Source organism: Eubalaena glacialis, chromosome 10 (genome assembly GCF_028564815.1).
Source record: "Eubalaena glacialis isolate mEubGla1 chromosome 10, mEubGla1.1.hap2.+ XY, whole genome shotgun sequence".
Lineage (NCBI taxonomy): Eukaryota > Metazoa > Chordata > Mammalia > Artiodactyla > Balaenidae > Eubalaena > Eubalaena glacialis.
Window position 1 is genome coordinate 119508419 of NC_083725.1, and position 26888 is coordinate 119535306.

A 26888-nucleotide genomic window follows, 5' to 3' on the forward strand; every position below is an offset into this window, starting at 1 on the left:
ACTGCGGCCATCTGGTCAACCTCGCCTCCACTGCAGTGCCTGCGCTCTCCCTGGAACGCTGCTCCAGGTCCTCATGAGCCGGACTCCCGTCACTGGTCACGTCCCGAGGTCACTTTGCAGAAGGGCCTTCCCTACTGCCCGGACACACCCTCCATGTTCCCGATGCTCTGCCCTGCCCTCTGCTTTATTTCTCTCTTTTCACTTACTGAATTTGAAATTGTGATTTATTTGTTTACAGTCTGATTCTCCCGGCAGCGTGTGAGTGCCCCCAGGTCGGGGCCTGGTTCTTCCCGCCTCACTTCTAGGCGGCCCACTTTCTAGTCCTGGCTCTGGCAAAGGCTGGCAATGGGACCCTGGACAGGATCCCCACCCACTCTGGGCTTGGGGTCAGAACATTCTAGTAGGTGCTTAAATGATGCTCACTGACTCAACAAATGACACCTAAGCCCGGGACTCTTGTGTACGGTCTGTGATGCAGGTGGGGTGACCCATGTCCTGGGCTACCTGGGACTGAGGGGTTTCCTGAGACACGGGACTTTCACTTTTAAAACCAGGCTGGTCCCAGGCAAACCAGGAAGAGATGGTCGCCCTCCTGTTCCGCCTCCTTCAGTGGGGAGCACGGTGCCCACAGCCCTGTTGAAGCCGCTTTCCCACACTACCTCCCCCAAGACCCTTCCCACCCTCCAGGCGGGTGGGATCATTCTCATGAGAGTCCATGAAGCTGGTGGGAGAAGGGTTTGTCCAGGGCCACGCAGCTCGGCCAGGGGCAGGGCCAACTCATCAACCTTGGCCTTTGACCCTGAACTGAACGTTCTTTAAAGAAAACAAGCAAAATACAGACACACACAAAAAAACCAAAACTAGGGGAGCAGGACAAGTTCTGGCATTTTGCTGGGAGTGCAGGAAGCGGATGCTGTGACTTTTCTTCCTTTGGTGATCAAAACGACAGGCCGGGCCGCCCCATCTGTCGGTCTGGAGTTTGCCCCCAAAGACCACGCTGAGTGGGCTGGCGGACAGACACCGGGCTCAGCTGGCAAGGCCAGTTCCCGAGTCCCTCTGGGGGAGGTGGGCATTGTCCACAGCTATAAAGCCACTGAATCAGACTGAGCGGGGGTGTCACTCGGGGACCCTGGCTTTGGAGAGGAGGTGGAACCTGGGTGGGGTGAGGGGCATGGAGGGCTCACCCTGACCCCACAGTTCCCCTGCCAAGCTCACCTGCCCAGGATGGCTCTGACCTCTAAGGTGAGAGGTCACGAGAACCCCAGGCCAGGCCCCGGCTGGAGGGGAGAGCCCGGCCACCGCTCCTGTCCACCCCAGACCACCAACCTCCTTCCACGGGAACATTTTATTCTTGTTCCAAGTGCTGAGGCTTAGATGAGAGATTGCCTCCACTGAAGGGGCAGTTCTAAAAGTCACTCAAAGGGTGAAGGAGACACACTTCCAGGTGGATGGAGCCCTGTGAAAGGAGCTTGGCAAACGTTCTAGATCAGGGGTTGCCCTTCTTTCTGTGAAGGGCCGGAGAGTAAATAGTTCAGGTTTTCTGGGACATAGAGTCCCTGTTGTACCTATTCATTCTGCTAGTTGTGGCTGAAAGGTAGTCATGACACTATGTAAATGACTGGGCGGAGCTATGTTCCAATAAAACTTTATTTACAAAAACAAGCAGTGGGCCGGATTGGGCCCGTGGGCCGTGGGTTATAAAGACATGTTCTAAATGTCCTGAAGACACTTGAACTGACACAAATAATACATGTATATGAGTGCCTCAAGATAACCCACATGTACCTCCATATAATAAAAGCTAAGAAAGTCTTAATTCTCCTATGCAAGCAACACTTATATGACCACACACAGGTGCCAGGTTTGATATATCTGAGCTTTTCCTCTGAAAAGAAAAAAAAAAAAACTTTTTAGAAATGGGGTCATCTGTGAGGTGCCCTAGAAAGGTTCAGAAGGATCATACGGAGAGTCCTTTCTAAAACACAAAGAGACACCCTCCCCCCTTACTGTGTCTGGGTTTTTGTGTGCTTAGTTGGCTCAATGTGGGAGGAGGTCTGAATTCTGGCTTAAGTGGTTATAATGGAGAAGTAATAATAGTAGACATTATAATTATTATGCACAGTCTTTGAGCCCTTTTGGTCACTAGGCACGGTTCTAAGTGCTTCCTGTGTTAAATTCATTGAATCCTCATGATGACCCCATGAAGGAGGTACTGTTGTTACTCCCACTCTCTGGATGAGGCAACTGAGGCACAGAGAGGTTGAGTGATTTGCATGAGGACACACAGCCGGAGGCCAAGCCGTGCCGTCTGGGGCTGGCGCCATGACCTAGGACTGCATGACACTGAGCAGCTGGGGGTCACTGACCAGGTGGGGAAGGACCTGTCGGGGCGGCAGAGTGCCGGTTCCAATAGCGCATTCTGGAGAAGGCATCTCTGACTTCCTGTCAATATCTGAGCTCCCCAGAGAGCCCCTGGGGGTACCCCAAGAAGATTCTGCCAGTACATCCTGCTCCACATCGACATAGAACCGGAAATGGTGTGCCACAGCGAATGCAAGCAAGGAAGAACACCGTGGGGTGAGCAGAGCCAAAAGCAGAGAGAGGCCCGACACCTAAAATGGTGCAGCAACCAAACCTTCTGTGTGAAGGTTTGCCGTTGAAGTAGCACGTGTAGTTCTGAAAGGGCACGCCTCACGACTCCCTGTTGCAACGAACGGGCCACCTGCCAGATGAGAAGGGCTTCCTGGCTGAGAGGCGTGCTGCTCTTGCGCTCATCTTCTTACTTCTGCCTGGAACACGCTCTGTAGGCTTGCTCTCGCTACATACCGAAGTCCTATTCATCTTTCAAAACCCGCTTCAAAAGCCACCACTTCCAGGAGGACCCACTTCCAGGCACGGCACGGAGCTTTGTCCCTCTCACACACCCAGCTCCTTCCCCCGGCCTGCTTTCTACTACCAAGGCTGGAAGAGTCAGATCCTTGCTTTCCCAGCCTCCCTTGCAATTAGGGGTGGTCACTGGACATGGTTTTGGCCAATGAGACCTGAGGGTGAGTCTCTGGGGGCCCTCTTGGAAATATTTTACTTGGGGGGAGAGAGATCAGAGGAGTGCTTCCTGGCGCTTTATTCCCCTATATTCTTGCATAAGATTTGCTCTAAGGACGTGATATGCGGAGCTGTGGCCACCATCTTGTGGCCATGAGGGAAAGGCCAAGAAGCTTACAGAGACGCCACTGACCCATGGGACAAACCCTGGACATGCCTTCCTCCAGGCTCACCATTGTGGTCTTAGCCACCGTTAGTGGGGTTTTTATTATTTGCAAATAATAAAAGCTTCCTAATGGACATCTAGAGGTTGGAGAGGGAGGGTGGGGAGGTTGATTACAGATTAGAGAATACGGACCATGCCCAGATTTCAGGATGCTAAGACTTCCTGATAAATCCAGTAGCTTTCAAGTTATGTTCTGGGCTGGGAAAGAGTCCTCCAGACCCTACTCCTTTGCTGGCTGCTTGTTGGCGGTGAGGACTCAGGAGCCCCGGTGACACATCTGAAGTTCTGCACAACCTTCAATCTTCCAAGGAAGATTCGGTGACAGCCCCTTGTCTCAAATGGACTCAGTGCAGAGAGTTGAGAGCGAAATAAAAGTGGTTTCCTTGGTCTTAGCCAAGACTAATTTCCTGCCAACCATAACATGGACTCCCTAAGCATCCTGGCTGACCCAAAGCTCAAGGTCATACAGCTGCCAGGGGGCGGAGCTGGGCATCCAGTGGAGGTGCTGGGCTGCAGAGCCCCCTTGGCCGGCGGAGGGAGACCACAGAGCTCCTCCCTGGCCCTCAGCATCCTCTTTGGGATGTGTGCTGTCTGGGGCAGCTCCTCCAGGCCCTGCAGAACTTGGGGGCCTGGGACCCACGTCCTGTCTCCCCACAACTAACACAAAGGGCCGCTGTGCCCGAGCCGGGTGAGGACCAGAGCCTTAGCCCTGGAGCAGCGAGGGAGTTGGGAAGGATGGGCCCCCAGCCCCCTGCAGGTCTGCCCTTCAGGTGACCTCCCCTGAAACGCCTCCCTGCCCCTTCCAGCCGCCTGCCCCATGCCGTCAGCCTGTTCCCTTCACTCCACCAGATCGACAACAGTCTGAAACGACCTCCCTTCCTCTCCCCGCGTCCCTGGAGGACCCCCCTGGCTGGGGCCTGGGGCGGGGAGGGCGGGTGCTGTCCTTCCTGCTGGCCCCGCCCTCCCCAGAGCCTGGGGTGTCTCCGTGCACAGTGGGCACCGGGTGCTTTCTGTGTGTGACCTGAGTCCCCCATCAGAGCCCAGGCCTGGCCCAGACCTTTCCTCGCCCACTGCCTGCCACCCACCCCAGCGCCCTACAGGCTCCTGGCGGCCCACGTGCCAACACGCAGGGTGATCCATTTCCAAGCCCCCAGGGCCCACCCAGGGTGTGAGTTCCGCCTCTGGGGGTGCACAGAGGGTGGCGGCAGGCGGGTGTCAGTCCTGGGCACTCGTTGGGGGCGCTCGTGTGCCCGAGGGAAGACATACGTACAGTGGCTGGACGGCGTTCCCCCAAAATTCATGTCCACCCTGAACTCGGAATGTGACCTATTAGGAAACAGGGTCTTTGCAGAAGTCATTAAGGTAAGGATGGAGGAGAGATCGTTCTGAATCTGGGGGGTCCTGAACCCAGTGAGAGGTGCCCTCATGAGAGGGGAGAGAGAGAAGGAAGAGAAGAAAGTGATGTGAAGACCAGGAACAGACCGGAGCGACGTGGCCACAAGCCCAGGGACAGCCGGGACCCCAGAAGCTGGAAGAGGCAGGAAGGAGCAGGGCCTGCCCACACCTTGATCTCAGACTTCTGGCCTCCAGAACTGGAGGAGGACAAATCTGTGTTGGTCTAAGCTGCCCAGTGTGCGGGCGCCTGCAGGGCAGCTCGGGTCACTCATCCAGGGAGTGACCTGGGGAGTGACGTGGCCGCACAGGCTGCCCGGAGAGGATGCTGTGGGCTCAGGCGGTGAACGCCGGCTCCGCGCTCTGTCTGCACAAACCTCTGCGCAGGTGCCGGGGCCGGGATGGGTCCCTCAGGGCCCCACAGTCTCCCGAGGCTCCCGGGACAGCCAGCACCCTGACCAGGGGTGGCCGGCTCCCTGGGGGAGCAGCACTGAGAAGGCAAGCGAGGAGCAGGCCGGGCGCCGTCCTGATGTCACACTAGTCAAGGTGGCCTTCCTCCAGGTGCTGCGTGAGTCCGGCCTCCGTGGCCCTGCCCTGCCCTGCGCACCGTGCTCCCGGCCAGTGCCTTCGTTCCCGGAGGCAGGTGGGCTCTGGCTGGGGCCTCTGCGGCAGCAAACGCCTACCCTCCTCCTGGGTGGCCCCGGCACAGCCTCAGAGCCGGGGGACCCCGTGGCTTTTCCCAGTGGGCACATGAGCCCAGACCTCATCTCCTGTCCCGCAAGCCTCCGGGATGACCGGGGGTCCCGAGGAGGCCAATGAGCGAGGGAGGGGGTGCAGTGGGAACCATCTGGGAGAGGAGCCGGGGTCCTGAGTCCCTTCCTGGCCTTGGGCAAGTGGCCGGAACTGTCGCAGCCTCAGTCTCCCCATCTGTAGAGTGGGGCCCTCTCTCCCTGTCCTGGGCAGCAATGTGCTCAAGGCGAACAGGGATCAGAACGGCCTGTGCCAGGGTCTGTTCTCACTGCTCACAAACACTCGTATTAGTTTCTGTCGCTTCTGGAACAACTTAACACAAACTTGGTGGCATCCACAACACAGATTTATTCCTACACTGCTGGAGGTCACAGGTCTCATGGGGCTAACATCAAGGTGTGGCAGGGCTGGCCTCTCCTGGAGGCCCCAGGGGAGAATCTCGCCGTTTCGTTTCTAGAGGCCACCTGTACCCCTTGGCTCGTGGCCCCGTCCTCCATCAGTCCATCCTCTGCTCTTCTGTCATATCTCCCCCCTCCCTCTGCTTCTGACCCTCCTTCCCCCCTCTACTAAAGACCCTGCAATCAACACAGGGCCCACCAGATGCTCCAGTATCATGTTCCAATCTTTAAGGTCAGCTGACACGCTGACAAGGTCTCACGTGCAAACTTAATTCTCCTTGGCCATGTGACATAGACATGTCCCAGAGATCAGGACGTGGGGGCCACGACTCGGACCACCACACCGCCTAAGCCGCCCCTCCCCACCGGTGGAGAGACGGCGAGACAGACCCGGCTTGCCGTGCAGGCTGGGGGTGTTTCCACTAAACCGCGCCGATCTGGGGCTGACTCATCACGTCCCAGGCCCTGCCTGGGGAGATGCTGGGGTGGGGGGAGAAGCAGGTCGGCACGGGCACCGGCACGGGAGCAGGCAGACAGTACCGCGGCGGACACATTCACGCATTCTTTCCTTGTAAGCCACGCTCTCCCGGGGTTGGAGGAACAAAGCCAGGTCAGTAATTAGATCACATGCAGTTATCCACGGAAACGGCAAACATGCCATTTCCTGGTGGCTCTGCTGTCGCCTGCCCTGACTGGGAGGAGAGCTGGGCGGTGACGTGGGCGTCTCAGGGGCCCCGCTCCGCCACGTAGGGTCACCCCGCAGAGCGCCCGAGAACAGGTCGCGCGTGGAAGTGCTCCTCCGTGTTTCCAGGTCCCCGGTGGAGGAGAATTCGGCAGAAAACTCTTTGTCAGACCCAACTCTAATCCAGCACGCGACGCTGACGAATTTCAGCCGGGGCTGGCAGGCACCTCGGCTGGCAAGGTTAAAGACTCCATCAGATTCCCAGCACAGAAACTAATGAGATAACGATGGAACTCAGGCCCCCTGGGGAAATCATCTCCATGAAGGCCGAGAGGTGCAGGTCGCTGGGCATCCACCCCAGCTACTCCGGGAAACTGGATCCACCGCCAGCCCTGGGCGCCCACTGCCTTGCCGGGGGCGGGGGATGCACCCCGTTTTCGCGGGGGGAGCAGTGAACTTGAAGCATGCCGGGTTCCCAGATCGTTCAGTTTCCTACCTGCTCAGTCCTTTTGGTTCAAGTAGTGGATCGAGCGCAGCCTGCCAACACCGTGACCCGGGGTGGGGGCAGGGAGCCCCCAATGCCCCTCAGAGAAAACCCATCCTTTCTTGGTCTATCAGTTGGAACTCTTGGTTTCAGTAACAGAAACCTGCTCCCGATGTCCTGAACACACGGGATTCTGCACTGGTCACACGAGGATGCTGATGGCTGAACATCCTTGGTTTTATAAGAACAGGATCTAGACTTGTTTAGGTTGAAACCTGCAGGGAACCCACCTGGGGTGAGGGGGGCTTTCTCCAGGTTGGAGGCAGCTGCTTTTTCCCTGTGACAGAAACGGGGGCCCCGTGCCATTGGCCAGAGTGCGAGTGAGCCCCAGGGGGAGGGCTCGGGAGTGCATCTGACCCAGCAAGTGGTTTTAGGGACTGACCAAATAGAAAGACGTCCTCAAGGGCACAGTGAGGCGTGTCCAGGATGGTGACACTGCTGTACTCCCCAGACCGGAAGGGGCCCAGCTACCTGCCAGGAGGAGGCTGCTGGGTACCCTGGGGCCCACGCCCTAAACGGTAGGAGAGAGCAGGTAGTGTCCCTATGCCTAGGGGTCAGGGATCACCCCACAGGTGAGGAAATGGAGGTACAGATGGTGACACGCCTGAGGTGAAACAGCGGAGGGGGCCAAGCGGGGACTCGGAGGAGAGGGTTCGCCCTGGGAGGTGGTGGCACCCGCTTCGCTCCCGGCCCAGCTGTCTCTCTTCTGCTGCCCCCCTCACCCCTCTCTCCAACCTTCCCCACGTCTTTGGTCCACCCGCACCTTCTCAGCAGGGTCCACCCGATGTCTCTGTTTAATGCAGCGGCCTGCCCTCCCCCTGCCGACCAGCACCCACTTTCCGTTGCTTCTGCAAAACGTGTCACCTCCTGTTGGCCCTGCGTGAGTGTCCTGGGGCTGCTGTGACCAGTGACAGCACACTGGCTGGCTTCAAACAGAGGAAGCGAAATTTCTCACAGTTCTGGAGGCAGAAGTTCACTGTCAGTTGTCACCGGGCCAAAACCAAGGCATCGGCTGGGACGGCTCCCTCCAGGGGTCCTAGAGGAGGGTCCTTCCTGCCTCTTCCAGCTCCTGGGGGCTCCAGGCATCCCTGGGCCTGTGGCCACGTCCCTCCAGCCTCTGTCTGTCATCACGTGGTCTCCTCCTTGTCTGTAGTCAAATCCCCCTCTGCCTCCCACTTATAAGGACACCTGTGATGACATTTAGCCCCGCCCCCCCGTGGATAATCCTAGATAATGTCCTCCCCATCTTGACATTCTTAACCACATCTGCAAAGACCTCCGTTTTTTGCCATATAAGGTGACATTCACAGGTGCTGGGGACTTGACACGGATGTCTTTGGGGGCCATTATACAGCTGACCACACATGCCAATTACATCAAACAGAATCTCTGCACATATGATGCATGTTTTCTCCATGAACGCATAACAAGGGATGGACGAAGTGCTGGGTCCCCGCTGTGCTCCCCTCTTCTCGGTATCCACGTCCCCCTCCCAAGGGTCTTCATCAACCCATCGCCTCATCCATCCATCACCCTGAGATGTGGGAAATGGCCCCCAGAGCCTGACACCATGCACGTTCAGAGACCCACTCCCTGGTTTCCTAAGACAATGTCACTCATTCCCTCACGCTCTCCCCATCGGGAAGGGCAGGCCATGGCAGGAACACCGGGGCAGGACACAGGCGTCCCCCGCCCCTACGCTGTGCCCGGCAGGACGCACAGGTGCCCCCACTGTCCTTCCAGTGGATGAGGGCCGATGGCTGTGGCACTTCCAATAGGTCACATGCCTCTCTGCCTCGGTGTCCCCATCAGGACAAAGAAGCTCTAAGCACACAGACGAGAAGAGAATAGGGGAGAGGTAAAGCATCTGTGCATTTCCTGGGTGGAGACATCGTGATTCAAAAAGATGAAACCAAAGACCCTAACATTTGCTCGGTACCCGACTCAGGTCCCTGACCTCAATCCCAGCCACGTTCCCAGGCGGTGCTGCCAGGGGACCCCCGCCTTCCCATCCGAGAGTCCCCGGAGGCTTGGGCAAAAAAGGTGACTTGTGAGCACACTTTTGGGACAGGACAGAAGAACCTCCCGATCTCCAGCCGGAACCCGGCTTCGGCAGCTCCACCCTTCCGTAGAGCTCACCTCCCCACCGGCCCCCCGGGCCCCCTTTGCTCATCCTCCAGCCCCTGCTCATCCACAAACAGCCTGGGCTCCGCAGGGCCAACTCCAGGCCAGGGACCGGGGACGCAATGGCGCCATCTGCCACGCCAGCCTTCCGGCCACCGCGGCAGCCTCCACTTGGACCTTGATTAGCGGAGTCGGACAGGAATCTGCAAAGCCCTGCTTGCTGGCTGGCAGCCACCCAGAGTGTGGACAGACGTCCTGGGGCTGCAGACGGTGTAACCCACCTCCAGGGGAGAGAAGGCAGCAGGGCTTCCAGGCCACGCCTTCCTGCAGGCCTGGGTGGCTGCATCCGGGCCAGTGTCCTGGGGGCTGAGACAGGTGTCCTTCTGCCCTGGAGGACAGAAGGCAGCTGCCCCTTTCCTCTCCCTACGCCCCGGGACCCGGCCCTTACCTTCGCTTGCCTGCCTGGGGCCGGTCCTGCCTGCCTGCTCCTCGGACTAAACCCACCTTTAGAAAAAGCTAGATTATTTTCTGTTCAAAAAAATGGAAGTGCAATCGACAAAACATGAAATTAACCACCGTGAAGCGAACACTTCAGAGGAAGTTAGTGCATTTACCATGCTGTGCGTCCACCAGCTCTGTGTAGTTCCAGAATGTTCATCACCCCTAAAGGAAACCGTGCCTGTGAGGCGGGCACGCCCCACTGGAATGAATCTTGAAGACACAGGGAAGAAAGGGCCCTCGCAGAACATAATATATCAAAAATGGGCATAAGATGGCGCTAAAGGAGCAAGTCCCTCGAATCCTCATAAGGCTGAGGCTGAGCGCACCTGGCCGCCCCGCTGTGGGTTTCCTCATCTGCACAGAACAGGACACGGACGCTCCCGTGGGGTGAGGTGGGGTGAGGTGCTGAGAAGAGGGTGTGAGATTGGGGAGCTCTGAATGAGCAAGCCTCAGTTTCCACATCTGCGTGAGGACCAGAAGCAAGGATGCAGGGCGAGTGCTCTGCACACGGTAGGTGCTCAATGCTTTGGGGGCCCCAGGGCTGGCACTGCAGTAAATCTGATGAAGGTCGGGGAGGGGATCTGTGGAGGATGACTTAGGCTGGGGCCGGGGTGAGTGTGTGTCGGGAAGCAGAGCCAGCCAGGGCAAAGGCACAGAGCACCACGGGGGGAGCAGAGGGGCCTGCGGGGGGAGGAGAGGTCCTCGTACGACACACAAAGGCGCCGAACGTACTGTGTCCAGTGCAGGTTGTACGCGTGCAGGAAACTCACATTTCAGAAATACCACTCGAGTGGGTGGACTGGGGGGGGGGACAAAGCTGCTGGCAGCTGGGAGGTGAGTCAGAGGACTGAAGCCCGGTCCCGGTGAGAGGTGGGGGAGGGGGGGGATCTGAATCTGGCCCAGGCTGCAGCGATGGGGGACGAGGCCCAGCCAGGGGAATCGACAGGACTTGGGGTTGACTGGCTACCAGGGAGAGGCCAGTGGCTGCCGTCTGCTACCTGGCCACGTCTGCTTCGGAAATGCCTATGCTCTACATGAGGAGGCCAGAGCCCTGGCTTGCCTGCCTTCCTTCCATCTACTCACCCACCAACCCACTCACTCAGGCAACCATCCATCCATCTCCTCCATCCACCCACCCACCCATCCATCCATCCATCCATCCATCCATCCATCCATCCATCCATCTCCATCCATTCAGCTATCCACCCATCCACTCATCTATTCATCCATCTATTCATTCACCGATCCATCTACCCACTGATCTATCATCCAACCACCCATCCATCAGTCATCCATCTATCCACCCATCATCCATCCACCCATCCATCCATCTCCTCCATCCACCCATCCATCATCCATCCACCTCCATCCCATTCATCTATCCACCCATCTACTCATCTATTCATCCATCTATTCATTCACCCATCCATCCACCCATCTGCTCACCCATCATCCATCCACCCATTCACTCACCCATCCATCATCCATCCACCCATCCATCAATCATCCATCCATCCATCCATCAATCATCCATCTATCCACCCATCTACTCATCTATTCATCCATCTATTCATTCACCCATCCATCCACCCATCTGCTCACCCATCATCCATCCACCCATTCACTCACCCATCCATCATCCATCCACCCATCCATCAATCATCCATCCATCAATCATCCATCTATCCACCCACCCACCCATCCATCCATCCATCCATCCATCCATCTCCATCCATTCAGCTATCCACCCATCCACTCATCTATTCATCCATCTATTCATTCACCGATCCATCTACCCACTGATCTATCATCCAACCACCCATCCATCAGTCATCCATCTATCCACCCATCATCCATCCACCCATCCATCCATCTCTTCCATCCACCCATCCATCATCCATCCACCTCCATCCCATTCATCTATCCACCCATCTACTCATCTATTCATCCATCTATTCATTCACCCATCCATCCACCCATCTGCTCACCCATCATCCATCCACCCATTCACTCACCCATCCATCATCCATCCACCCATCCATCAATCATCCATCCATCCATCCATCAATCATCCATCTATCCACCCATCTACTCATCTATTCATCCATCTATTCATTCACCCATCCATCCACCCATCTGCTCACCCATCATCCATCCACCCATTCACTCACCCATCCATCATCCATCCACCCATCCATCAATCATCCACCCATCATCCATCCACCCATCCATCCATCTCCTCCATCCACCCATCCATCATCCATCCACCTCCATCCCATTCATCTATCCACCCATCTACTCATCTATTCATCCATCTATTCATTCACCCATCCATCAATCATCCATCCATCCATCCATCCATCATCCATCTATCCACCCATCATCCATCCATCCATCCATCCATCCATCCACTTCCTGTCCCCACATCCCCTGCATCCGCTTCCACCCCCACCTCCCATTCTCTGAGGGTTGAGCACTTGCCAGCCCTGCGTCAGATACCAGGGAAAAGGTGACAAGTCAGAGTCAGCCCCGGTCCTGTCCTGGAGGAGACAGATGTAGCAGGTGCAGGATGGAAGGGGCAAAGGCAGAGCAGCTCCCCAGCTACCCCCTGGCTCAGGTGACGGGGGTCTACTTGCCTCTCCCTCTGGCTCCTCCCAAGTCAGACACCAAAGACCCTACTGCTTCTTGGAGGAGGGCCCGAAGCACCAGGCCTTGGCCAGAAGTGGGGATTCAGCACGGGCTTCTCCCAAGGGCCGACTGGGTGCCACTTTGAGAACCAACCTCCTCATCTCCTCCTTGGCCTGGCATCCCCACTAGCTGCCTGTGCCTGCATCTCAGGGTCTGCAGTTCCCAGGAGGTTCACTCACAGGTGCCCATCGGCTGGTGGTGACAGCAGTTTCAGGCAGAGTGTAGAGTCTATAGCCAGTAGAGACATTGGGGATGATGTAGCCATTTTACAGGTGGGGAAACTGAGGCCCAGGCAGGTGGCCAGTGTCAGAGCTGGGACTGGGACCCTGGCATCTGAGCCGGTTGGCTTGGGCTTGAAGCTGCCCCCAGGATTTCAGATTAGTTCACCTGGTCACATATTTGAGGGCTGGCCCTGTCTCAGACCCTGAGCCAGGGCCGCGGGGGTTGGAGGGATGTGGACATTGGCCAGGGGAGGCGGTGGGGGCTCCTGCCGGCTCGCAGGGCTGTCTCTGCATCTGGTGACCTCACGTGGGCAGCTTGAAATCAGCCACGGCGGGAATATTCACACTATGGGCACTGGCAAAAGCTACAACCCAGGGCGGAGACGGGACAGGGGCAGGGAGAGGCCAGGCAGTCGGGCAGGAGGTGCGCGGAGGCAGAGGCTGCTTTGGCGGCAGTGACCGTGTTAAACATTAGGGAGAACCAGCCGGGTTCTCCGGCCGGGTGCTCTGGGGGCTGGGAGGTTCTTGTGCCACGTGGTCCTCACCTGCTCCATCCCCGTGGGGAACAGGCAGGCCACAGTGGGGTCCAGCCTGGAGCTGTGCCCGGAACCCCAGCCTCCCCCGGCTCCGCCTTGGCTGTTTCTCCATCGTCCCCCCATCCGCCTGCGCTCCCCCAGCCCACACACCCGCTGGCCACCTGGGCGTGTTCTAAATGTGGTCTGAGGGAGCACCGAGCCAGGTGCCTTCCTTGTGGGGAGAGACCCACCCCCCGGCCCCCAGGCAGGGGCCTTGAGGTCCAGAAAAAAGGGGCCAGAGCCTCCTTGAAAAGGCTGATGAGAGAGCCCTGGGCCCCTGAGAGCCTCAGCTTCTCTGCCCTGGAGGAGGGTGGCCCTGGGGTCCTCGCCGGCCAGGCTCAGCAGCTCCGGTAAAGCGCCCCTCCCCCAACCTGGAAGACCCCCTGCAGAGCAGTTTCTGAGCTGGGTCCCCAGGCCAGTCAAGAGGAGACTCCTGCCATTGCAGAGGGTCTGAGTATTTCCCCAGCCAGAGCAACCTCCCCTCACATGGGTCCGGGGACACCAGGAGGACCCAAAGCCCCCAAGTCCAGCGCTTTGAGGCCAGAGTCCACTTGACCCCGCCAAGCCAGCAACCCCTGGCTGTCCTGAGGGGCTGGGAACCAGAGCACGACCAGGACACATACTAAGAGCCAGGCCTGTGCTCTGCTTCCTGAATAACTATCTATTCAAACTCCTGTGGCCGAGGCAGAATCACAGCTGCTGATTTGCTGGTTTTCGACACCAGGTGGAGCGGAGTGAATGGTCTTGTCTGGGTCATGGAGCTGGTGAGGTGAGGCTGGGGGGGGGACAGGGGTCTGAGCCCTCTGCACCGCACACCCCTCCCTGACCAGAGGGCGCCCCCGCTCTCCACCACCCAGCGTGAACCCAGCGTCCCCGGGACCTGCTCTCATCCCCACCCCGTCATCCGCTCCTCTGTGCGTGCTCACTCCAAAAGGGAAACACGCTGGCTTGGGCTCTGCCTTGAGAGCAGCTGTGTGCAGAGACCTGCCCATGCAAGGCTGTCTGGTTTATCCCCCCAAAAACCCAGAAACCACTTTTCTCAAGCCTTAGAAGCTTATCCCATCACTGAAAGAAAGAGCTCTTGGAACATGACAATGTGACGGCCAAAATAATAACTTACAGGGACAGGTGGGAAGTTGAAGGAAGTTCCCAGAATACAGAGCAAAAAGGCAGAGAGTTGGAAAACGTGAGAAAGAACAAGGGACAAGGGGAACGAACTCAGATGGTCCAGCAGGAAATCCAGAAAGACAGAGACGGAGAAGTGAGGGAGTTTTTCAGGGGGAGGATACAAGGATCTTCTTAAAGCTGAAGCTGCTTCAGTCTGAAGGAGCCTCCACGAGAGTGAAGATAATGGAGAGAGATAAGACTCACACCCAGGCCCATCACCAGGGCATTTCAGAGCAGCGAGGAAAATAGATGCAATGACTACAATGACGTTCCTACAAAGTTCCAGGGAGGAAACAAAGAATCAGCACTGTAACGTGTCACCAGCAATAAGGAAAGGTGAGATGAAAAGGAGGTGATGCCTTTATCATTCAGAAGGATAACCATTTTGAATCTGGAATTCTGCAAAATTGAGCACGTTTGAAAATCAGAGACTTTTCAGATATGAGAGTTTATACTCTAGGTGCCTTTCTTGAGGTTGTTACTCGAATGTGTGTCCCAGCAGAACAAGGATAAAGACACAGCTCTCTTATCCAGTAGCTCAAGGAAGGGGACACCCAGAATGATAACTGTCCACTGGGAACTCCACACTGGGGCCGAGAGCCAGAGGCCTCCGATGACAGTGACAGAGATCCCAGTGATACATAAGAAACAGGATGATATTTTGATGACATACAAAAGAAGACATAATTCTTCTCCCACAAGAAAAGAAGAAAGGCAATGCGAACATCATGACCCTAATGCTAAGCTAAAATTTGTCATGATTTTGAACAACTGACGGAGTAGAAGAAAAAAGGATCCACTGGTCTGTGATGTGAGAAAGACCCTTCTCATGGGTCTATAAAGAGGAACTGGCGTCCTAGCCCCATTCTTGGTACTCATGTAAACGTTTACATTATCATAATAATGTACTGTTTTCTGCCGGTTTTTAACTTTCGAATCCAACTTATAGACAGAACTTGGAACGCTTAAATATGGACATAAATATAACAAAGGGTCAAGTGATACTGTCTAAAATTTATTAAGCAAGAGAGGAATTTGAGAATGTTACTTAATCAGCAGATCAACAGTAACTGTTCAAAACTGGGGAGAGAAGTGGTAGATGGATAAAAGCCTCATCTTTTACAGCAAAGAATCAGTGGTGCTTTACATTGTTAAATTAAGACATAAGGAGGTAATCGGAGGGTTACGGAGGTAACCATCCGAAGAATGAAGCAAAAACAGTTAAAGTGGTCCCTCTGCCATCTGGGGTTGTGTGGATGAGGCTGGGAGAGGTGGAAAGACAAAGTTTTCCTTCCTTTCCCAGCCCTGCCTTGTGGTTTGGTTAAATTAATGACTTTATTTCATGCACGTAGCACTTGGACCAAAATCTGTGACGGGAGGGAAAACGTTAGCCTGAGAGTGACTAAGGAGCGGGTCTCCTGGGCAGTCAGACAGCGGTGGGTTGGGGAGGACAGAGAGTGCGGACCAGCGCTGAGGGGGCCCCACCTGGGGCGGCAGGGCATCGGCGGGAGGGGGCAGGGCTCCTCAGACCCTCGTGATGAATTGAGTGAGGAGGAAAGGGAGGAGAAAGGGAGGAAGGGGGACCAGACTGCAGAGAAGAGCATTTTTTTGGGGGGAACCATAACAGGCTCAGACTGGGGCACATTCCCTGGGGCTGTGACTGGTGCCAATGGAGACCTGGATCCCAGCGGCCGTATGTACGCAAGTGGTCACCCTGGGAGAGGGAGACGGAAGAGTGGGGATGCGCAGTTGGGGTGACTTCTGACTCTGTGCCCAGAGAGCCACCCCTCTCTTCCTTGGTTTCACAAAATTACGAAAGCAATACATCATTAAAAAAATTAAAAATTAGAATTAAAAAAATTAAGATACAGACATGTAAAAATTAAAAAATTTAAAATACAGATATCTATCAAATAAAAAGCAAAACCACCTCTTTCCCTACCACAAAGGAGCTGCCCCGAGGGCTCCATGACTAACCGCTGGGCCCAGCCATCAGTCAAGAGAGAGAAAAACAAGAGTATGTTTCCTTACGAATCCAGCCGGAGCACGTTCTCAGAGATTGATCCCTCTTTTTTGAGTCTAAGGCATAATAAAAAATATAAAAATATAAAATGATGGTGGAGGAAGAATGGGGGAAATCAATGCTTCTTGCCATTCAGTTCTTACTACCTACACACTGAGGCAGTCTTCCAGAACACAGAGTTAGGGTTTCAAAGGAAAGCCAGCTACCCACACACGCGTTCACAATTCCGCATCTCTCTGGATTTATATAGCCCATGCTTCGAAGGAGCTGCAAGCGCTAAATACATGTTTTTTCATTCATTCTTACATGAACACCGCTGGGGACATGGCACCAGTCGGAAGCATGATCTCCACTCTGCAAACCTGGTTGTGGGTCAGGGACTGAAGCTCAGAGAGGGACAGCAAGTTGCCCAAAGTCACACAGGGACTTAGTTGGAAAGCCAGATCGAAAACTTAGCATGCTGTATTATCAAGGGCTTCAAAGGGCTTCAGATAATATGCACACATGCTTCTGTACTCTGAGTCCATCTCTGGAAAGATCCTCAGGAAACCAGTAACGGAGGTCCTCTCTGGGGACAGAAACGGGGGCTGCGTGCTAAGGACGACAGGGAGCCGTACTCTTCACGCTGTAGCACTTGTGCACACTTTGCATTTTTGAACTGTATCTATTTCCAATTACCAATTTAAAAAGATATAAAAATTGGACTATGATGTCGGAACGCCATGAAAATAAGTAGCTACGGATAGTGGATATTCAACTGGTGGACGGGCAAGATTTGCCATCCTTCTAATTCAATCTCTAAGAGCAAATTGGTCTCACCAAGGGAGAGGAATAATGAACTCTCGCACCTTCTGAGACCCTTTCCCAGAGCTGTTTGTGAGCACGTTCCTTCCAAGTGGATGAGAAGCTGCCTGTGCGGCTTTGGAGGTGTACTAGAGGTGCCGCCAGGTACTGGGTCTGAAGCCCCCTCACCTCTGGGTACTCCTCCCTGCAAAACCCAAGGGAAGGTGGGGAGCCCCCCTTGCTGTCCCTCATCCCCACATCCAGTGCCTCGGCGGGTTCCGTCCACTCCAGCTTCACCCCATACCTCGAATCCACCCACCCCTCCCTCTCCACCTCCTCTCCAGGCCAAACCACCATCGCCAAACCACACCAAGATGGCGGCAATGGTCTCATAACTCATCCATTCATCCTTCTGTCTGTTTTCCTGCAGCCAAGTGAACCAGACCATGTCACTCTTGTGTTTAAAGCCCTCCAGTCTCCTCCGACTGCAAGCGTGGAAAATGCAAACTCCTTCCACGAAGCCTCAGGTCCTCCCTGACATCGTCTTCTCTGCCCTCCTCGTCCCCTGCCACCCTGCACGTCAGGTTCTTTTCACCCCAGTGCCTTTGCATTTGCTGATTCCTCCTTGACCTTCAGGTTTCAACTCAAAAGTCACTTCCTCCAAGAGCCCCTCTGGCTCCCTACCCAAAGTGGGCCTTCCCCAACCTGCCCAAGAGACTGCCCGACAGGACTACTGATTTGCTTCACAGCATAACCACAAAGAGGGATTTTCTGGCTTATTTATTTGTTAACCTTGTTGTTGTCTTCGCTAATTAGACTTTAATGTACATGAGGTCAGAGACTGAGCTTGTCTTGTTTACCCCCATACCCTTAGCTTCCTGAATAGTTAGGTTGTGTTGAATACTGGCTAACAGATGGATAGATGAATGGAGGGGATGAATGGATGGATGGATGAGTGGGCAGGTGAATGGATGCGTAGGTGGATGGATGAATGAATGGATGGATGGATGAATTGGATAGATGGATGGATGGATGGATGGATGGATGGATGGATGGATGGATGGACGGACGGACGGATGGATGGATGGATGGATGGATGGATGGATGGATGGATGGGTAGATGGCTGAGTGGATGGATGGATGGATGGATGGATGGATGGATGGATGGATGGATGGGTAGATGGCTGTGAAGACAGCTAGCTGGCTGGTTGGCTGAGTAGACAGGTAGTTGGATGGATGGGTACCTGGTTGGGTGGATGGATGGATGGAGTCTAATCATCCTAGGGTGAGACCCTGAGGTCCTCCCTGCCTCCCCCTGGAGGCCCCAAGTTAATGAGGCTCGGGATCTGATTTAAGGGCAGTGAGAACTTGCGACTCCACCCCCTAGTGTTGAGAAGTGTTTCTAAAAATGACATTGAAATATTTGTAAGGTCCTTGTAGAAATGGCCCCCCAGGTCCTCTGCCTTCTGACCTTGACCACGTGTCCACGTTTCTAGACCCTTTTGTCAGGTGCAGGCTGGGTAGATGGCAGGGAATCTGAGGAGGGAATCAGCTGGAGCAACTAGACACGTTCAACCACGGCCGGGTGTGTTCCCACCATTCCGCTCTCAGCTCTGAATCTCTGAGTAAAGTTTTTGACATAAGAGGGGGTGGGAAGGGGAGAAACCTCCTGACTGATTCAGAAACTGTCTCCATTGAGTCTCATTTCCCATGGCATGTTCCTTCATCACATTTGCGTCGGCACTGGGGCAGCCTCAGCCACGAACCGCCTGCCCGGACGATCACCCAACCACCGACTGCAGGTAATTGGCCCAGGGGGCTGGCGCGGCCCCCAGACCTCTGCGCCTCATTAGGCCACGTCTAACATGAATTCGGAAGCAGGCTAACAAGCGGCCGGTTGGTTTGAGCCCGCACCGCGGCATGCAATTCCCTCGGATGCTTTCTGCCGTGCACCCAGAGGACCAGAGGTCAGCCTCTCACTGTGGCACGTGCTCCAGAGCCGCCCCCGCCAGCCGCCTGGGTGACAATGGTGCGTCGGGGCCCCAGGCTCCCTCACTGCCCGCCCTCCATGGCCTCTGTCAAATTCACAGTCTGGATAAGGCCAGTTCCGGGAGGCGGCAGGATCCCACAGGCTGACCCCTGCATCCTTTATGGAAAAGATCGGAGGCCCTGCGATAACCAAGGCAACACCATTGTCCATCCTCCCAACACCCGTCACAGGGGGATGGTTCTGTCCTGAACTAGCTTTCCTCAATCCCAGGCTGATCCCTTGGCCAGCCTGGGGCAGTAACATCTTCACCTTGGTGGGGGGTTAGGGGGGCTGAGGGCACGGGCTCTGTACTCTGATGGCCTCAGACACTTGTGTCTGAGACACTCAGGCCCTCCTGTCTCCTCTCCAGCGACCTCCTGCCAAGCGGAGAATGACACCAATTTCAAGGTTGCTGGGAGGGTGGGTGGTCGGCGGTGCTGGGATCGATGCAAGGTGGCTGGCCCGTGGCAGGAGGTCAACAAATAGCACGATCGTCACTCTGATTTCTTTCATGGCAACACCTCGTCAAGTGAGGCCCATGGCCTGATTCCTTCTTGTGGGAGAGGAGGGCTGGCTCCTAAACTGCGGTCAAGGTCAGAGCTTTTACCATCTGCTCAGAAGCTACCATGTGACCCAGGTGCATCCAGCTGTCCCCCTCCTCTGTGGTCCTGGGCCCTGGCACTGAGCAGGTGGTCAGTATATACGTAGAACGCAAGCCTTCATCTGGGGCCAAAACAGGGATGCAGACCTGGCTGTGATCTCGGAGGTCATTTAGTCCAAACTTCTACGACATTCCGCCACGACGATGCCCACCCTGCTTGACTTCCCCCAGCGATGGGGAGCTCATCATCTCCCGAGACGGCTCTGTCCTATCACTTAACAGCTATGATGGTTCCACATGTTCTCTGTCGGCCGACCTGCAGTGAGCATCCCTGGTGCTCTCTGGCCTGTTCTCAGCCACAGGACACGTGGCCCAGACAGCCTGGCCCTGTGGTCTTCTCTTTTCCCAGCTCAGTCAGCCCTGCCCGTCTCGAGCACTGAGTGTGCGTGCACACCCGCCCTCACACACACACACACACCAAGGGTGGCCTGCTGGCTGCTCTCTGCTGACAACGGATCTCGTGGGGACATGGCTTTGCAAAAGCCACGGCCTGAGGGCAAGACACGGCCCGGACCCTTCCAGCATCCAGAGGCCCTCTTTCCCTCGAAGCCCCACTCCCAGCCTGGACAGGCCTCCAAGTCACCATGGCAACAGCTTTTGGGCTCCTTGGAGCCTCAGGCGCCCTCCCTGCTAGAACGGAAGCAAAGCATGACAGCATGCTGACCCTGACCGTGGGCCCAGGGTCCACTTTCACAGATGGCCTCCTGCTAAGGCAAAAACGACTCATCTGACCCAGATAAAGACTCATCAGCAGAAGCCAGGGGCGGGTGTAACTCCCTGGAAGCCATCAGCCTCTGAGTGCCCTCTCGGGGCTGCGCTGGTGGCCAAGCCAAGGATCACAACCTGGGCTTTTAAGGTAAAAAAAGTGGACAATCTTAGCAAGACCTGGAGAGTCTGCAAAGCCCCCCGGAAGAGGGGACCGGCTACTCTGCTGGGAATGGCATTTCTGTTATAGCGCATCTTGTTTATAAAAGAAAGGTGGTTGGGACAGGTCAACGCTAAAACCAGGTAACCAGCAGTTCCACTCCTAAGTATACACCCCAAAGAACTGGAAACAGGTGTTCAAAAAAATATCTGTACACAAATGTCCACAACCGCATATTTACAACAGCCAGAAGGTAGGAGCACCTCAAGCATCCATCCACGGATGAATGGATACACAAAATGTGGTCCATCCATACAAAGGAATATTATTCGGCCTCCAAAAGGAAGGACACTGTGACACCCGGTCCAACAGGGATGAACTTTGAGGACATGATGCTCAGTGAAAGAAGCCAGACACAAAAGGACAAATACTGTATGATTCCACTCATACGAGGTCCCTAGAGGAGTCAAATTCATGAAGACAGACAGTAGGATGGTGGGCGCCAGGGGTTGGGGGAGGGGAAGGGGAGCGAGTGTTTCATGGGGATGGAGTTTCAGTTTGGGAAGATGGAAAGTTCTGGAAATGGACGGTGTGATGGTTGCACAAGAACGTGAATGTACTTAATGCCACTGAGCTGTACACTTCAAAATGGTTAAGACAGCACACTGTATGTTATTTATATTTTACCACAGTAAAAAATTAGAGGAAAAAAGGGATGAAGCACTGATACATGCTACAGCATGGATGAACCTTGAGAATATTATTCTAGGTAAAGAAGCCATTCACGGAAGATTACATACTGTAGGATTCCATTTCTAGGAAAAGTCTAGAACAGGCAAATCCTTAGTGACAGAAAGCAGATTGGTGGCTGTAGGGGGCTGGAGGAGGGGAAACCCAGAGGCATCCTCATATTCCGCCCCCCACCCCCCGGGGGGGGATGCTGATAAGTTGGTGCTGCCTCAAGGCTCCTGTGGCCAAGCACTGTCATCTTTACCATTTGTACTGCTTTTCCCCCAAACAACGCCAAGTTTCCTACTCCTTGAAAGACAGCTCTCTCCCTTGGCCATCCCACAAGTGCACTCCAGCCTGACCGCAAACTGCAGGCGGCACAGAGACCACCTCTCGGGCGGGTCCTCTGGAAGACGGTGGTCTCCATCATCCCAGCCCATGTTTGGGAGGTGGGTGACGGGGACCCATAGGGTGAAGCAAGCCAAGGGGTTCCGAGTGCTCCATGCAAGACGGTCCAGCGCTTTCAGGACACCTACGAGCATCTTTGACCAGAGGGGGCCTGGCAGAGAAAGAATCACATCTTACCTGGAAGCATCGAAGCTGTCATAGGAGCCGACCGTGTAGTGCCGGAAGAGTTTCTTGCTGCGGTCTGCACGAGTTTCTGCAGAGAGGGAAGAGAGACATCGTTTAGAAAGTCACGGTCCCCGAACGCTGAAACCATGCGAGGCCGGCCGGGCCCCTCATTTATGTGACCTACGAAGCGTGAGACCCGCTCTCCTGTGGAAAGATCTGGGAGGAAGATGAGGCCTTGCTCTGTGGCCTAACTTTACAAACTCTGGGGGACGCAGATGAACCTCAAGGCTGACTACTGGAGAGTCGTGAGCTCCATTCCCAAATGGAGGCAAGTCCCAGGGTCCTTGGCTGGTGCAGGATGCTCTCTGCAAAGAAGACAGGGCTCTGCAGGTTCCGGCCAGAACAGCAGCAGGTCCACTCAGCACACAGAATCCGCGACAATGGTACTCTCAAGTGATGCTGCCGAGCCGTCTAGCAACTCCGAGAACCTGCGGGTGACTGCTTTGGGAAAAAGGAAATGTTTATTGTTATTTTTCCTGATTATAGTTGCTTTCTCCTAGAAACAAACAAACAAACATGATTAAGGTCCTAATTAAGTCCCCTGCTTACTTCCCTTACTCAGCACATTTCGACTTAAATTTCACGGGAAATTATATGAATGATATAATTAGACTTAATCGATAGCTCAGAGCTGGAGGGAAAAAAACCCACAACAACACAAATGCAAGAAATACAGCAGCTTATGATTTACTGTTTAGATATTTTCCCCCACATAAAATCTCCTGGGCACTCTCTTTCCCAAACCCTGGAAAAAATACAGAGAAATTATGTGATTGGCTTCAGGAAAAATGGCTCAAACTCTCATTTAAACCCTGTGACCCTCTCTGCTGTCAGTCTCCTTGACACCACCTTCCCAGGTGAACGTGATTTTACTCAAACCCAAATGCACGTTTTCGGGTGAAAAGTGAACACACGCAAGGGCACTGAGAAGGGTTGCGCTGATACCTCTCGGCTCCTTTCATGTCCAGAGGCGGCCTGTGCAGCAAAAACACACGCTCCCTTTCTACATGGTGTGGTGTTGCCTTTGCGGGGCTGGGAAGAGCAGATGTCCAGCCCAGGACTACATTTCCCAGCACCCCTTGCAGCCAGGTGTGGCCACATGACCAGCTCCCACCAATGGAAGGCCACCAATGGAACACGTGTGTGTGTGTGTGTGTGTGTGTGTGTGTGTGTGTGTGTGTGTGTGTGTGTGTGTGTGTGTGTGTGTGTGTGTGTGTGTGTGTGTGTCCGTCCCTTCCAAGCTTGGCTTCTATGGAGGCCAGGGAGCTCTCCCTAACCTCTCTTGCTGCTTCTCCCAGCTCAAAGCTAGGACTCCCAGGCTCGACAGGATGATGGGATCCTCAGGGATTCCCGGCAAAAGCCTGGGTCTCTCTGCATTAGCTCTTGAAAGAAGCAACAAACTTGTATTGCCTTGTGCTACACTCTAGGGATTTGCTTGTTACAGCAGCTAGTGATGTCTTAAAGGACCGGCGGCCAGGTTCTCAATGACTCGGCTCCCCCTGCCTCTCTGCCCCTTTCCCATCACTCCACCCAAGACTCCAACAATACGAAAGTGACAAGTCCCTGAATGGTGACAACATCTTCATCACCATCTCGGTCCCTGACACTAATTGAGTGCTGACTGGGTACCAGGCCCTGTTCCAAGTGCCGCTCCTATACTCACTCATTTGTCTGTCACGGCCCCCAGGGAGAGGGTGCGCGTGTCACTCTGCAGGTCCCGCCAAGTCCAGCCAAGTGTGGCCCCTCTGCTTTTGCTCCATTTCACGCCACCCTTCCAATCCCTCTGCAGGACCTTGGTGTCCTCGTTGTGGAGTGAGGCACTCGCCTCTGCTTGGCGTGTCTCTGCTGTGTCATCACTGTCTTTGAGACAGGCTGGGACCTGGGACCCCTCACTGGAGTGTTTGCCCCTGGACAAACGTCTCCTCAAGCAACAGATACAAAGAACAGATACAAAGGACCTGGGACCCCTCACCGGAGTGTTTGCTCCTGGACAAACGTCTCCTCAAACAACAGATACAAAGGACCTGGGACCCCTCACCGGAGTGTTTGCTCCTGGACAAACGTCTCCTCAAGCAACAGATACAAAGAACCTCTAAGGGACTAAAAATAAATCCGCGCTCCCAATGCAAGGGGCGCGGGTTCGATCCCTGGTCGGGGAACTAAGATTCCACATGCTGCACAGCCAAACAAATAAAATTAAAATTAAAAAAATGTCACTGTGGCCAGGGGAGGGGTGGATGTTTAAAAAAATAAATAAAATAAATAAATAAAATAAATTAAAAAAATAAATAAACACTCACATGCACAGTTGGGGCAAATTATGAACAACAAGATGCAAAAAGATCCAAAAGCCCAACTGCCACTTCTGAGGTACAGGGAGGGAAAGCAGGGTACAACGCATGATCCCTGCACATGGCACCACCAAGGGGGTGGGCAGACCACCTAAGCCCCTCCTCCGGCTCGGCCCACCGATCTGCCCCGCCCTCACCCCATTTAGGGAGGCAGCTCGCCCCCCGCTTGGGGAGCAAGCAAGGGAACCTGTTTCTTGTTCTCTCTTCCTATGCTGCAGCATGAGTCCCCGTGAAGCTTTGTCTGAATTTCTCGTCTGGCCTCATCAATTTCTATTGATTAAAGAGTCCAAGAACCTGGGTCAATAACATCTTCGTCCTCACTAACATTTATTGAGTCCTTCCCCTGGGCCACAATTTGTGGCCATCTGGGCTGATCCACTCCCGCTTGCCGGTCACAGCAGCCCAGCGAGGGAAGTACGACGGTTGGACCCATTTTACGGATGGTGCTGGCGAGCACTGCCGATGCAAAGGCACATCCTGCTATACAGTAGGGGCAGGGTGGGCCCCCGGCGGGCGGGCAGGTGGGTTCCAGGGCCCAGGCTCAGAACCAGCAGGCCGCACCAGGGGACCCCTGGAGAGGACCCGAGTCTCCGTGCTCTCTACGGGGCTCAAAGGTGGGGATTTGGCCTTATTTCTCTCTGTATCACCGCTGGTGTTTAACTCCTGGCAGATACCCAACGTCAGAGCTTGCTGAGCCAATCTCAACAGTCCATTGCAAATCAGCAAATAGAAATACACTGCACACTGTCAGAGTGGCCCGAGGGCATTAGTCCAGCCGAGCTGCACGCACATCCCCTGTGCCTGGCAGCCAGACCCAACGTACCCAGGTGTTCCGTGTCCCTCTTCCCCTCCTCCCTGGCATCTTGCATTGCGTACATGTTCAAATCTAGTTACCATTTATCAAGTCCGCCTGAAGGTCAGGCCCTGTGCCCCAAATGCAGGGATTAGACGGATGCTCAGATGGGGTGGGGCCTCAGCTCTGTTCTCTGGGGCTCCGGATCCTGGGGGTGGGGTGAGGATAAAGCTAACAGATGCTGACTTTCCACGGGCTGGGCTGAGGGCCCCAGCAGTCAGACAACTGTGCGGGAGGTGGGGGCGGGGAGCAGGTGGGCCAGGCAGTACATCTGGCCAGGCCAGCCCTGTGACATCTGTGTGGAGCCCACATATGGGCTGGGCCCGGGAGGGGTAAGTGGGATTGGAACCTGTTTGTAGGGTTAAGCAGAGTAGCTCGTGAAGCCACTGAATGACCGTGGGGATGGGCTGTTAATTGTTATTATTACTCTTAATTGCCTGTTGCTTAAGCCCCACGTGGCAGCTCTGTGCTTGTTGCCCAGGGAACCACTGGGCCCTGAGAGCTGGCTGGTGCAGGCCCTGGGCTGAGGTCAGAGGTTCCAGATCGAAGGAGCAGAGAGCATAGTCATCGTGTGCGTGCGTGTGTGTGTGTGTGTGTGTGTGTGTGTGTGTGTTATGTGTACCTGTCCACATCTTTGCCAGAGGAAACAAATGTTTCAGAAAGGGACTCTTTCTAGGTCAGTTAGCCAGTGGTTCCCAGACTTTGGGATTTCATGGACCAAGAAAATGTTAAACAAAAGAGGGAAGGGTGGAGACAAACACGGGATTTAACAAGTTATTAATCTGGCCTTAAAAACAATAGATTCCCTTCCACTACCGTAATTGTTTTATAAGAGAAAGGGGGGGCTTCCCTGGTGGCGCAGTGGTTGAGAATCTGCCTGCCAATGCAGGGGACACGGGTTCAAGGCCTGGTCTGGGAAGATCCCACATGCCGCGGAGCAACTGGGCCCGTGAGCCACAACTACTGAGCCCGTGCGTCTGGAGCCTGTGCTCCGCAACAAGAGAGGCCGCGATAGTGAGAGGCCCGCGCACCGCGACGAAGAGTGGCCCCCGCTCGCCGCAACTAGAGAAAGCCCTCACACAGAAACGAAGACCCAACACAGCCAAAAATAAATAAATAAATTAATTAATTAAAAAAAAAAAAAGAGAAAGGGGAACTTTTGGAATCATATTATCTCTGTTTTGTGAAAAACTCTCTCTCACTGCACACGCCTTCTCTGTCCTCTGGCTTCTGGACACAGTCAGACTTCTGCTCTGAGATATGGCCCCGAGGGACAGGAAAGGGTCCTGAGGGACAGCATCACCGCCACCATCATCATCACCATTACTACCATCATCATCTTCATCACAGCATCGTCACTGTCTCCACCATCCCCACATCATCATCTTCACCATTACTGTCACCATTGCTACCATCATCATCTTCATCACAGCATCGTCACTGTCTCCACCATCCCCACATCATCATCATCTTCACCATTATCGTCACCATTGCTACCATCATCATCTTCATCACAGCATCGTCACTGTCTCCACCATCCCCACATCATCATCATCTTCACCATTATCGTCACCATTACTACCATCATCATCTTCATCACAGCATCATCATCATCGTCACCATCAGCACCACCGTCCTCATCACCATCATC

At 54.7% G+C, this 26888-nt stretch overlaps 1 protein-coding gene across 6 annotated transcripts in view; it reads right to left on the reverse strand.

Annotated features, from left to right (window-relative positions):
* SHANK2 (SH3 and multiple ankyrin repeat domains 2) overlaps nt 1–26888 on the reverse strand; it is a 570985-nt gene that overhangs the window by 164504 nt on the left and 379593 nt on the right. For all 6 annotated transcript variants that reach the window (XM_061202240.1, XM_061202242.1, XM_061202244.1 and 3 more), the window contains one exon: nt 21986–22061. In XM_061202240.1, coding sequence (XP_061058223.1) covers nt 21986–22061 — 76 coding nt within the window. The remainder of the gene's footprint in view (nt 1–21985; nt 22062–26888) is intronic.